The sequence below is a fragment of the Apium graveolens genome, chromosome 4, assembly GCF_009905375.1.
Source record: "Apium graveolens cultivar Ventura chromosome 4, ASM990537v1, whole genome shotgun sequence".
Taxonomy (NCBI): Eukaryota; Viridiplantae; Streptophyta; class Magnoliopsida; order Apiales; family Apiaceae; genus Apium; species Apium graveolens.
Genome location: NC_133650.1, coordinates 176,116,765 through 176,129,709, shown reverse-complemented (window position 1 = coordinate 176,129,709; position 12,945 = coordinate 176,116,765). Strand labels below are relative to the sequence as shown.

The window sequence follows — 12,945 nt, the reverse complement described above, 5'->3', positions numbered from 1 at the left end:
GCTACTCTTGGTGCACTGGGTTGGCATCCGAGAGTACGGCACTCAGGTTAGCGAGGCAGACCTGCAACCTCAAAGGACAAGGCATTCTCAGAAAGTTAGAGCCTGCCACCGCAAAGGATCAAGGCATTCTCAGAAATAGGACACCCATACATCACACATGCACATGAAAAGTCGACAAGGAATTTAACCAGAAAAAAGAAGGAACTTGACAAGGAGCAAAGCAGTGAAGAATCATCGGGTAGAAACAAATATGATAGAACTCTTACAGATTTTACCATTACAAGCTTCACATGGTCTATTCTATAACTAAAATACTCTTTATATGTTCATAAATTGAACTTGGTGCTTTTTTCTTATACAAATTCACTAGTGCAGGAATATTATACAAAATTTCATACCTCTATGTAAATAACAAATGATGAATAGAACATAATTATTCAAAACAAAATTTAAAATACAGGGCCCACTAGACCTTATCCCATTGTTGCATAATTCAATCAAATAAAAGAAAGCTATCATCACACTATACTGCCAAACCTCACAAGAAAAGACTGCGTAAGCACAAAATAATATGATTCCACACACTAAAAAGCTTTCCAACTATCGGTCTCTCTCCTTGGAGTTTCACTCCCAACTGATATCTTAAATGGGTCACTTGATCCAAATGGATCTGTGTCATCAAATGATGGGAAACCTTGATTATATTCACTGTCTTTAGTGCTGCGCATGGAATCAAACCTCGCAAATGAATCATGAGCTGGAAAGACAGGATTGTACTCACTGTCTGCCGTACTTCGGAAGGAATCGAACCTTGCAAAGGACTCTCGTGGACCATGGTCATTATCGAAGTCTCTAGTGCTGCTCATAGAATCAAACCTTGAGAACTCTCGTGATGGAAAAAGTCCACTGTCATTAAAGGAATCAAATCTAGAGAGGTCAAAAGAATGATCTTCTGAACTCTCATCAAATCTTCGAGGGGTGTTGTTATACATTGGGGTGCTTGGAACAGAATCTGCAAATCCAAATGTGCTGTTCTTTTGAAACATGTTGTCTGAATAAAGTGAGTTACCATAACTTGACATAGGGGTACTTGGAACAGAATCCGTGAAAGCAGAGGGGCCTTTTTTCTCAAACAAGTTATCTGTGTGGGGTGTGGCACCATAAATAGACATAGGGGTGCCTGGAACAGAATCTGCAAAAGCATAGGTACTCTTCTGTTGGAATACATTATCTATGTCTTTGGACTCTGTTCTTATGGGGTTTAGACCCCAGCTATCAGGTCCAAATAATGAAGATTCATTGTGTCGCTCAGGATCTGAATCCTGCAAGGACAGTGAGGTAAAATCAAGTGAGCCAGAACATCTTCTTTTGTAATTTCAGTACCATGTAATACACAAAAAACAGAAAGAACTGTTTTTACATATATTGTCTGCAGTCTGCACAGATGCTGGTTCCTACTATAGTCTATGTATTTGAGTACTGCATTAAGATATTTATCCGTAATGAAATATCAATGTGAGAGGAGACTTCTGAGTAGGTCAAAATTTTTGTCGTATTTGATTGACTTCTTTTGAAAATGTTGACCTTAAAAGTCGTCTTAGAATATTTCTCTAATTTTACAATAGTTTGCTACTTTGCTTACTCAATAGTTATTTTACAGTCATGTTTATTTACAACAAGTTGATGAAAGTGCACTCAGTTGTAATTACTGAATATGCACTGTGTGTCCTAAAGATCAATGTTACACACATTATGGAGCTTAACTTATCCCATTAAAAATATTTAAGATCTTCTCATCTCTCTAATCTCCGTGATTTCTTTCAGTTATCTACCCTTTTCTTCTTCTCATTCCTAGATTTCCTCTGATTTTCCTATAAACCCTTCTCTTTATTGAACACTAACAATAAGGGTAGGGTCATTTAGCAAAAATAAAAAATAAAGGTCAGGTCATGACTGAGTCAACACTCAACATGTCTGCCGCCTAGTGATTTTTGCTATTTTATACAGTAATAAAGTGATTTAAAACATGCAAAAGTAGTTTCTTTTCACTGACCTTGGCCGCATCAAGATTGAAGTCCCAGCCCGCATCTGTATCATAGTGGGTGTCAAATGAACCCCAGGCTGGTTCATCAAATCTTCTATCCTCAGACAGCACAGATTCGGAACCCCCATGTTCACTACAGTAATTTACACATATATTCCTTCAGGTTAAAGAAAAATATAATACAAACACCCACAAAAACCCCAAAAAAGACGCTCAGAGTTTTTAAAGTATTACAGTGCAGGTAGACTACACAATTACAAACATCAAATACCAAATACCCTACCTCTGCATATCTGTAGCATGGGGTGAACCATCTGAATTAATTCCCCTTTTGGACGGGGAATCTTGAAAGTGTTTAGATGGGCTTTCAACAGCATTCTTGCTAGATGGGCTATGAAGTGGACTTCTTGCAACGTCATCTTCTCTGTGGGTATTTTCGGGTTCATGCTTCGGGTTACTTTCTCCATCTCGTAGATTTTCTGGCTTTCCACTATTATTAGAGGATGGTTCAGGTACCCTCTCATCTGTCTGAGACGTTTCTTTTCTAACCAATGGAGCTTTGGATTTGGGAGGAGCTATAACATTTTTCACATCAAGAGTGAGCTCTTTAACAAACTCGAATCCTACAAAAATCAACTTCTTGTCAAGATTACAAGAAACTCAAGCCACTTGCTCATATCTGAAAAATGAATAGAAGGCCACTACAGCTTCATTTCACAAGATCAGTTTACACTGCAGAATCTTAGGCTAAACATCACAAGAAAGCTATCAAGAGCTTTAAAACTGTCTATACAAGCCATTTATAGGTCATTAGACTTGCTGCAGATAGATAAATATATGTACCTTCATCTTCAAAACGATCCCACCCTTCATTCCAATCAGCTGCTCCTTCTTGAATACCAGGTTGCCAACCTTGTCACGTTCATATTAAAAAGATTATAAATGAAAATAAAATCATGACAAAATCAGATATTAATTAAAGAAGGCAAAGCTAAATTAACGAAGCTCATCACTTCACAAGAAAAGGCTCAACTACAATAGTTACTCTGTAACTATACAGAATAAGAAACTCTGTCGAAAGCATTCTATACATTTTTGCAGAATCCGCCTTTATTGTGGGGGAATACATTCTGTACTAAAGTAGGACTTATGCAAACCCACACTTGCACCATATTTTGCACATGTTTCCAACAAATGAAAATAAAACCTTCAGCCATTACCAACTAAAAAGAGAAGCACGACCAGGAAAAATAAGATTCACATATAGATAGCCTTTGCTTGGAATGAGAACTCTAACTACCAAAGGTTCTGCTTCTGCACAACAAAGTATGCCGAAGCCCTAAATATTAGAAGTGCCAAACCTTTGGTTCTCTCAGTTCCCTGGTTTATCTGGTTCTATGATGTATCCTGCTCTCTCTCTCTCTCTCTCTCTCTCTCTCTCTCTCTCTCTCTCTCTCTCTCTCTCTCTCTCTCTCTCTCTCTCTCTCTCTATATATATATATATATATATTAACCAGGCAGCTATTTGATCAAGTAAATATGAAGAATAAGCAATAGAGCTGTACATTAATAGATTCAAGAGTGACCACCATATCATCCGTTAGTTATTCAACTTGAATTGTTTCAGAGGATGTGGTCCTGTGGACATTCTATCACTCATGGTTATGACAACTACAATTTTAGATTCTATAACGACAGAGCCCCACACGGCATCCCTATGGGGAGACAGATTGCATCTAAAGAAATCACTAAATACTAACCTGTCTAAAAAAACTAAATCCATCTGCGACAAGTCAACACAGCCTTCACCAATACCACTTATCTAGAGACTTGTATTTAACCCGAAGTAGGAAGAGCAGGTATATAAAGATTGCATAATTTGAAGAAAGCAGTTAAAAAACAGAGCCTCAGCTAGAACCAATTATGCATTTTTATTATCTTAATATCAACTTGTTGTGATAAAGTAAATACCAAATGGAAGCTCAACCAAAGAAGTTGGTTTGGCCCTTAGTCCATAAGTCTTGCAACGCTCATTCAAGGTTTTTACTTGTTCTTCAAGATCCAACTGAATTCGATCAGCACGAACCTAGGTAGGTATAAAGATTAGATTAAATGTTCAGAGAATTTTGTTAAAAAGTTGGTCATGTAAGATACCTGAATTTTATCAGCACCACTCTCCTGTTCCAACTTAACAATTGCCCTATATAGTTCCATTTTTTTCTCCTACAAAAAACCAGTGCAATCTAAAACATCTGAGAAAAGTTTTAGAGATACGTATATAATTCAAGTGCATTACTCAACCACATTGTAGTGCATCATTTACCTGTATATCTCGAAATGTGGACTCCTCAATAGTTAATTTAGAGGCTACATCTCCAGATTGCTTGTACTTCTCCTCGTACTTTTTTGCTAGTACCTCAACCTATACCAAACTCAATCCAATAAATTTATTCCAAATATACTCAGAAAGTGAGCTGATTCTTTATCTTGATGTAAAGAAATACCTCTCGTCTGTCAGCTGAGACCCTCTCTGTGATCTCGTTTAGTCGGCTGTCACATCTACTTTTGTACAATATCTGGCTCAAAATGATAGGGTATCAGACAGTGACAATGAAAAGATTTAGAAAAAATTAATTTAATTGATTCTTTTTTCTTCTAAACCATTCTTAGTCCTTAGATATCATGGATTAATTACAAAGACCTAAAACCACAATCCATTTTTTTTTTGAGTTGATGACATCGTAAAATAAGTAGTACTGTAGTAGTGATAAATGACTCCTACAAACAGAAAGAGTAAAATGACTCCTACAAACAGAAAGAGTAAACTGATTCTTATCTACTATTTCGGCTTTATAATTAGGATAAATCTTATAATTCTACTTTGAAAATAACTTGCACATCTATACCATTTTATTAAAGCAGAAACATGAAAAGTTTTGGTGGGTCGGTCAGACGGTACTTGGGCCCAGTATCAGATCTATTTATTTTAAATCTATTTTAATCCCTAATTACTGTAAAAAAATAATTTGATTAAAATAAATTTGACCATTCTTATTAAAATACATCTCTGAGACATGTTTACTTGGAATCTATTTATTTTAAAACCAATTTAATTAGGTCTATCTAAAGGCCTATTTATTTTAAAACATATTTTATTGGTTCTAATTATATTAAAAAAGTAATTTACCCATCTCAACATGTTTCTCTTTAGGCCTAGTAATTGTTGTAACAATTTCAATTAAAGATCTAGATGCATATTTATTTTTAAAACATATTTAATGGTTCTAATTATTTTAAAAGTTATTTACCTATTTTAACATGCCTAATTATTATAAATACTTATTCTAAATGAAACACATCTTTAGGCCTACTTATTATTCTTTAGAAATTCAATTAATAAAATAACAACTATAAGAAGCTATTATGCATTACACGAGGTTATAAACTAGTTCTTTTATAAAGCCAGATATATTAGAGTAGGACCACTTGTAATATGCTAAAACACATGATCAAATTCGAATTTTGCACCATTTGCACATAATGTCAAAGTCTACGCCTATACCAAGCTAAACATAAATTGGATTGTAATAAAGAGACATTGTGATAGGGTTATATAGTCCATAACAACATATTTTACATGAACATGCATGCAGTCAAACAGAGATATTAAAATAAGCAAGCAAAAAATAAGCAAAAGCAAGTAAAAAAGAAGCATTTCTATAATATCCCTATTGGAAATATTAAATTAAAAAAAAAAAAAGTAAAAATGAAGCAAAAGCAGAGATATTTTAACAAAACTAACAAAACTGTTGGAAGAGCTAATGAGCATATAGGATTTATGAGTAAACTAAGCTCCAAGAAAAATACAATACCCACCAGTTCCTGCATCTTGGTACGATAAAACTCAATTTTCTCTCTTGATTCCATTATCTCCTTTTCCAACTCGGTTACCTATACATGATAAGAAGAGTCAATTAGAGATTTGAAATTCATATGGTAGACAGAACTTAAAAATAATGTAAAGCCTCAGAGTCTGTCATTGATGAGTTTAAAATTTCTACATCAACCAAGTAATATTAATATACTAATGAGTCGTCTTATGTTATTATTTTTGAAACAAAATTAAATATTCAGTATCCTTCTACAACAGATATTTGCTTTTTGCTTCCTAAATATGAAGTACAAAAAATGGTGGTGACTTCATAGACATTGCAAAATATATCATACCTTAGATCAGCACAATAGGTGCTGTTTGAATGTAAAAATGATCCAGTAATGCAGTAAAATTGAATCAGGGTTTGGTAGTTATTACTTATTACAATAGTTATTAGGCCGTCAAAGGCCTCAAGACTCGACTTGGCGCCATGATAACCATGTCTATGGTGTACCTTTGCCCGATATAACCAATGACAATACACAAGATGGAGATGAATACATGATATTGAGATTGCTGACTTTGCCTGATTTTTGTCATCACTTATGGTTTTATTTGCCAAGACATGTTTGATATTTTGATGTTATGTAAAAATTTTGTATAACTTGAACCTATTATTCTATTACATACGATTTAAGTTGAGAAATTGATGTGTTAAGTTCTATATTACATTAAATCTAGTATACACAAATAAATGACTTGTCGACTTTTTACGACCAGCCGGGTGACTTGTCAAGGAGTCTTCTCAAGGTACTCTAGACTAGCTTCAATGCTCAACTTGGAGCCATGATAACTGATTTTGTATACTGCAAGATTCTGTGCAGGCTCACATTCATGTCATGAGTTTCCAATTTAGTTATACCTGTGAGGCTGCGACATTACTTATCACAAACCAATTCAAAGCATAAAGTTGCTTCTCCTTTTGGTTGGTTAACATTTAAAAATCATACAGTATCTATAAACTCCAGGATAGTATATCTATACACTCCGTTGTAGTCATGCTTCTTCATCCTATACGTACATCCACCACATCACTCTATCAATAAGAAAGTCATGTATTATAATGTGCTCTCTTGAACAAACCCGACTACTACAATTGTGCCTATGTAAAGATGGATCCCTTTTCTCACACTATTCCGACATCCCCACTTCCTTTAAATTTTACATATAAGGATTGTGTATTTATTTGTTTACAGAACTTCATTAACACACACGAATGTATAAACAATTATAGTTTATTATAGAAAATATATTCAACCACAGAATCCTTTGTTTGTCTTTTCATATACTAGAATATATTACTTGTCTAAAGACGCTACTCAGACTACTCTCAAGAAAGGTTTTAATAAACATATATGATTTAAGCATGAAAGGGAAGAACTACCCCATATCGATCCTGTACGACTTTCAAGCCCAAGATAAGAACAAGGATCCAACAGGATGAACATCTAATTTAAAAGACCAACCTATGATAACAGACAAATAAGCTAGAAAAAAAAAACTTTTAATATACCCCTGTTAACTATTTGAATTTCGAGTTTAGCGAAATTTGCTCTGCTGTACTAGGTTGGTTCACTAGATGCATAAAGTTGCTTCTCCTTTTGGTGGTTTGAAATTTAAAATGACATGGTATTAATACACTCCAAAGTAGCATATCTATACACTCCAATGCAGTCATGCTTCTTTATCCTATTCTTAACATCATCCATCATCACTCTATCAATAGAAAAATTATATATTACTATGTGCTCTCTTGGACGAGCCAAACATTTAACAATTGTGCCTTCGCAAGGATGGAGCCCTCTTTTCACACTATCCCAGCGATCCCACTTCCTTAAAATTTAACATGCAAGGACTGTATATTTACTTATTTAAAAACTTTATAAACACATAAGAATGTAAAAAGAAATTTAGTTTATTATAAGAAACATATTTGACCAGAGAAGCCTTTGTTTGTCTTGCCATATATTAGAATATATTACTCTTCTCAAGACGGTACTCAGATTACTCGTAAGTGTAAGAAAGGTTTCAATAAGCATAGATGCTTTCAGCATGAAACCATGGTAGGAACTACCCCATTTTGATCCTGTACGACTTTCAACCCTAAGATCCGAGCAGGGATCCAACAGGATGAACGTGTTATTTCAAAGACCAAACTATAATACCAGATAAAAGAACTAGAAAAAACCTTTTTATCTGCTTCAGTTAACTCTTTGAATTTAGAATTCAGCGAATTTTGCTCTTCTGTACTCAGTTGGTCCACCAGATGCTTTTCAAGTTCCGGAAGTTTTTGTTTTTGCCGACTACGCTGTGCATTCTCTTCGTCAGGCTGTGGAACTGGAACCGGAACTGGTCTTGGTGGCCTACCTACAGCAGCAGGGGCAACTGAACGTGTACCAGGCATCTCTTGAGTTTGTTGCATACCTAATTAAAGTTTGGTAAGATAACACGACTTAATAGATATGCATCTCTGAAGTGAACTAGACAATAATACTTTTGAAAGGGCACCTGATGTGAAACTTTACCTGGATTATGTCGCCAAGTTGCATTTCCATATCCAACAGCAGGTTGACCTGTAGCCGGAAATTGTGCATCTTCAAGAATGATGTTGCTTGGGAGCACTGATGGAAGAGGGCGGCCCTCTCTAAACCGCTCCATGAGATAGAGAGCAATACAAAACTCCCTCAAAGAAAGCATACTGTCATTATCTTGATCGGACAAGTCCCAAACTTGCTTTAAGATCTCTAGTACAATTACAGAAGAGAGAGCATAATTAGAGCCTAATAAAAATATCAGTCTGAATCAAGCTTATGTCTGTCCAGTCTATGCAGCACCGCAAAAAAGAGTTGAAAACCCATGGTTTGTTCCAAGTCCACGTATTAATTGAAGTAGTCACTAATAATGGTTTCTACAGATAATTCCTAATTCACCATGGCAGCATTCAGATTTCTCTTGACCAGTGATCATTCTCTTTTTTTTTAAAACAATAGTTTTGTCACTGCATTTGTGATCCAGACAGAAAATTGTCACGATTTTATAGAACTGTCAACAGATTAACATTAAATTCTGGAAGTGTTCAGGAAACAATTTGATAGAGCTATCATCTATAATACTGTAAAAAGTATATAGGTTCCAATTGGTAAAAAACCAAATTGCTGCCTTTTAGCAATGCGTATGTCAGCATACATATTCTTATTAGCAAACTAGAACAAATTTGCAGAAGCCTATATACTTACCAATCCAGTCTTAATATAAATTTATAAAGGATGAAAGGATTACCTACTCAGCAACCAATACCATTTTTCTACCACCTACCATCCATCCACTTCAACAAATTTGGGTAACCAATTAACCATCATTCAAATTTCAAATGCAACACAAAATATAAATATAATTTTGATGATTTCAAGATAGCATGTATTCTATTGAAATGATCATGAGTTACTATGTAGTATCATGATGTCACTTTGCTTTAAGAATTTCACTTATATTGTGTTGAACATAGGATAACGATGCAATAAAGGCCCTCTCCAAACACCTCGAGGTTCTAGAAGAGCAGATCCTAACCCTAGTACTTTAAATGAACTGTACATATTTGCTGGTCAGTTTGTCAACTCGTACAAGTGAAGGAAAGTGTTAAACATAACATACTATGATCTAATTAAGGCCTGCTACTTAATGCCTTGTGGTTTTAGAAGAGCTATTTACTCGAACACATATGACATCTCTTACTATTTAGTTAAAGGGATCAATATATTAACAAGGTATTCAATACACCAAAAACAGAAGTCTGGGTGGTATTATTTTGTGATTTGCAATCTGTCAAGCTGTCAACTAGAAAATATGGATACCTTAACTTTTACAAGCCGAGCTGTAGCAGAAATAGTTGATGTACGAGAATCGAGGATACACAAGGCAGTCATTTTCCTTGCAATAATTGCGGAATGAACTTGCGAACATTATGATGACCTTTTAAAAGTGGAGAAATTTGATATCGAATAGAAGAACGACATTTCAATTTCTAATTGCTATTACCGATTAGGCATATTTTTTGGAATGATGATGTGACCTCATGAAACATGATTGCAGGTTACATTCACTTTAATGATAACCATTCCATTTCTTTACACCCGCAAGTAATAACTAGATGTATCTACTAATCTTTTGATAGTTATGGAATCAGTCAGTGATGATGAAGGCAAATTATGCATATACCAAAAAGTATGGTTTATCCAAAATAAGGTAAAACATATCAAGCAAGATCGAAGAGAAGTGTTATAACATGTTCTACCTCTTGGCAACCTCCAACTTAGAAAAAGGTTACGTGCCTGCTCTCCGCTAATTTTTCCATCTCTATCAGTATCTACTTCCACAAACACTTTGCTGTACTTTTGAACAGCTGCCTGGGTCATTTTAGGCCATTGTACATTGGGCTGGCCGGAAGCCGGACTTTTACCACCTGCAGGGTATGCATTGGAGGGTTGCACTGAAACTTGCTGGCCAACTTTCATCGTAGACGGAAGATGCTGATTCTGACTGCCTGTGGGCACCTGAGCAGGTGCACTTTGCAGAGGGCTCGGTGGACTTGGCCCGGATGTAGTTTGGGGTCCAGAAAGGGCAGGAAAACTGGCTGATGAGACTGGTAAACTATTTTCCGAAGCAGCAGGAACTGCAGACTTTTGTGTTACTTGAACTGGGGCTGCAGAAAAGACATCTCCAAACACCGGGTCCGATGCAAAGCCGTTCCCTAAATTTGTCGATGTCTTCGAATTCTTAGCTCCCACCTGACTAGCAGGTAAAGCTGAATTATTTGGTTTAGAGGGGGAAGGATGAATTATCGATCCTGAGGTTGCCGGCCCAAGTCCGACTTGGGTTGTGGAGGCATTAGTTGCACCTGAAGGAACTTGAGAAGTTACCACAGCAGGTGAACCGCCTGTTCCTCCTCTCAGCCAGTCAGTTGAAATACTTGAACTTGGGGGAGTAGAAGCAGCAGCCATAGTACCTCCACCAGGCCATCGTTGATTTGCAACACCCTGCTGTGAATCTGCATTATCAGGAGGCAGGGGACGCGGTGGTCTCATGCCTTGGTTCTGCTGAGGCGGAAAACCAGGGTTTTGCTGAGGTATAAAACCCTGGCCTTGCTGAGGTGGAAAACCCTGTGAACCTCTAGTGCCAGTATTTTGATATGTCACTGGAGCAGTTCCAGAAAACTGCTGAGAGGGTGTGCCAGCCCTGATATTTGGCTGAGGCATTGGCAAAACAGCAAGATTTATTTGCGGTGCAGGAATCTTAGCTGAAGCAGGCCCGTATAATGCCGCTTTCACTATGTCTGGGGTTAGATCTCGCTTACTTTGAGCCACAGTCACAAGTTTAAGAGCATTATAAAACTCTGCTCGACCAAGGAACCCAGTTTTATTTTGATCTGCATGTGTCCATATCTGTATAGGGCCAAAGAGCAAGTCTTTAGTATGAGCATGTAAAACACATAAAAATCCCTTTTCGGATTATATTTATATGTATACATAATTAAAATGGAAAAAATAATTCTATGATCTATCATTCTTATTAGAGTGATACACGTGGCATGTACATTTCCATATATACTGGGGTTGACTATAATGCTATCAAGATGCAACTAGATCACTTGAAAATCCCAGGTGGCTACTAAAACAAAGCTGGAGACTGGAACCCGTACAGGGAAAAATATCTAGTTTCGTATACCCTTTTAAATTAAAAACTCAACGGTGTTAAATCAATCTAACAGAGAGTTTTGGAAATATCAACGAGCCTTTTCTACGGGTGGTACCAACTACTTTTAACCTGAAACTGAATGCTCAGGAAATAGCTTAAATCTCATAAAACAGATGTAGCCTAATAAAACCAGATTTCTATCATTGCACATAGAGCCATTGAGGATCTTTAAAACATTTAGTACTTGTAGCATCAACAGCCTAACCATACTATTTATGGATTCTGATTACCAAATAGATTCATCGATCCCCGGCAGTAAATTCATATGATATGATACATACAATACATATATAGTAACAAATAAATCGATAATATATTGTAAAACCAGCAGATTACTTAACACCTATATCGATGATAAGATAACCTATACAGTAGTAATAAGAACAATTGGTGACAATTTAACTAACTTAACGACTTTTACGACAAATTGACCATAATACTTGTGCCAATTACCATCAAGCAAATACTGAATTCTGATTCAAAACAACTAATCAATATTTTATATAGGAGTAGCAATGTATGGCACAACCTACAACCCAGCTCGATTAAAACACAATTACAAAGACAAAAGCAGAAAATGGCACAGCGCCGCTTACATTTCTCCAATTAACTTTACATATTCATTAGTATCAAATTTCAGCAAGTTTTAGAACCCTGGTGCAAAATCAATACCTACAACTTCACTGAATACATAATAACAAAATACAGCACATCGAATCAACTACAAAACAATAAAATTTTCACTTAAAGCAGCTACACGCAACTTAACGAGATTACGAAAGGTGGAACGTACCTGAGCAAGGACTTGTTTGGGAAGATTAGTGGCTTGAAAGAAAGCAACAGCTTCGGGTCCAGTGATCCGACCATCCTGATCCATATCCGCTCTTCGAAAATACAATTCGAATTGCTCCAGGTTCGGACCCCCTGCCATCTCTACAACAACTTACACCTTTCTTTGCTATATGTAATTATCAAATCGACGATTAAATTCAACAGATCGAAATGTGAAATTGAGGTGAATCCATCGATCTGGAGGTTAAATTGATCGAAGGAGACGATGTAATTGAAGATCTGAGGGGGGGGTGAGGTGAGGGATTGTTAAATTTGGGGGAGGGATCTAGGGATTGGACGAGGGGGTCGATCGGGAGAGAGATATGTAGAGAGAGAGAGAGAGAGAGAGAGTTACTGAGTCACGTCCGAGTTGGAGACTGTTATT

At 36.3% G+C, this 12,945-nt stretch overlaps 1 protein-coding gene across 1 annotated transcript; it reads right to left on the bottom strand.

The window, feature by feature from the left end:
• Positions 1-405: 405 nt before the first annotated feature.
• LOC141720441 (uncharacterized) lies at positions 406-12,945 on the bottom strand. Its single transcript, XM_074522863.1, has 13 exons — positions 12,523-12,945; positions 10,270-11,416; positions 8,504-8,722; positions 8,167-8,402; positions 5,921-5,995; positions 4,549-4,620; positions 4,368-4,466; positions 4,199-4,267; positions 4,016-4,130; positions 2,888-2,956; positions 2,328-2,667; positions 2,054-2,177; positions 406-1,322 (listed from the first exon to the last, which is right to left on the bottom strand). The coding sequence occupies exons 1-13, from the start codon at positions 12,658-12,660 to the stop codon at positions 585-587; spliced, it is 3,441 nt and encodes a 1,146-aa protein (XP_074378964.1). The 5' UTR covers positions 12,661-12,945; the 3' UTR covers positions 406-584.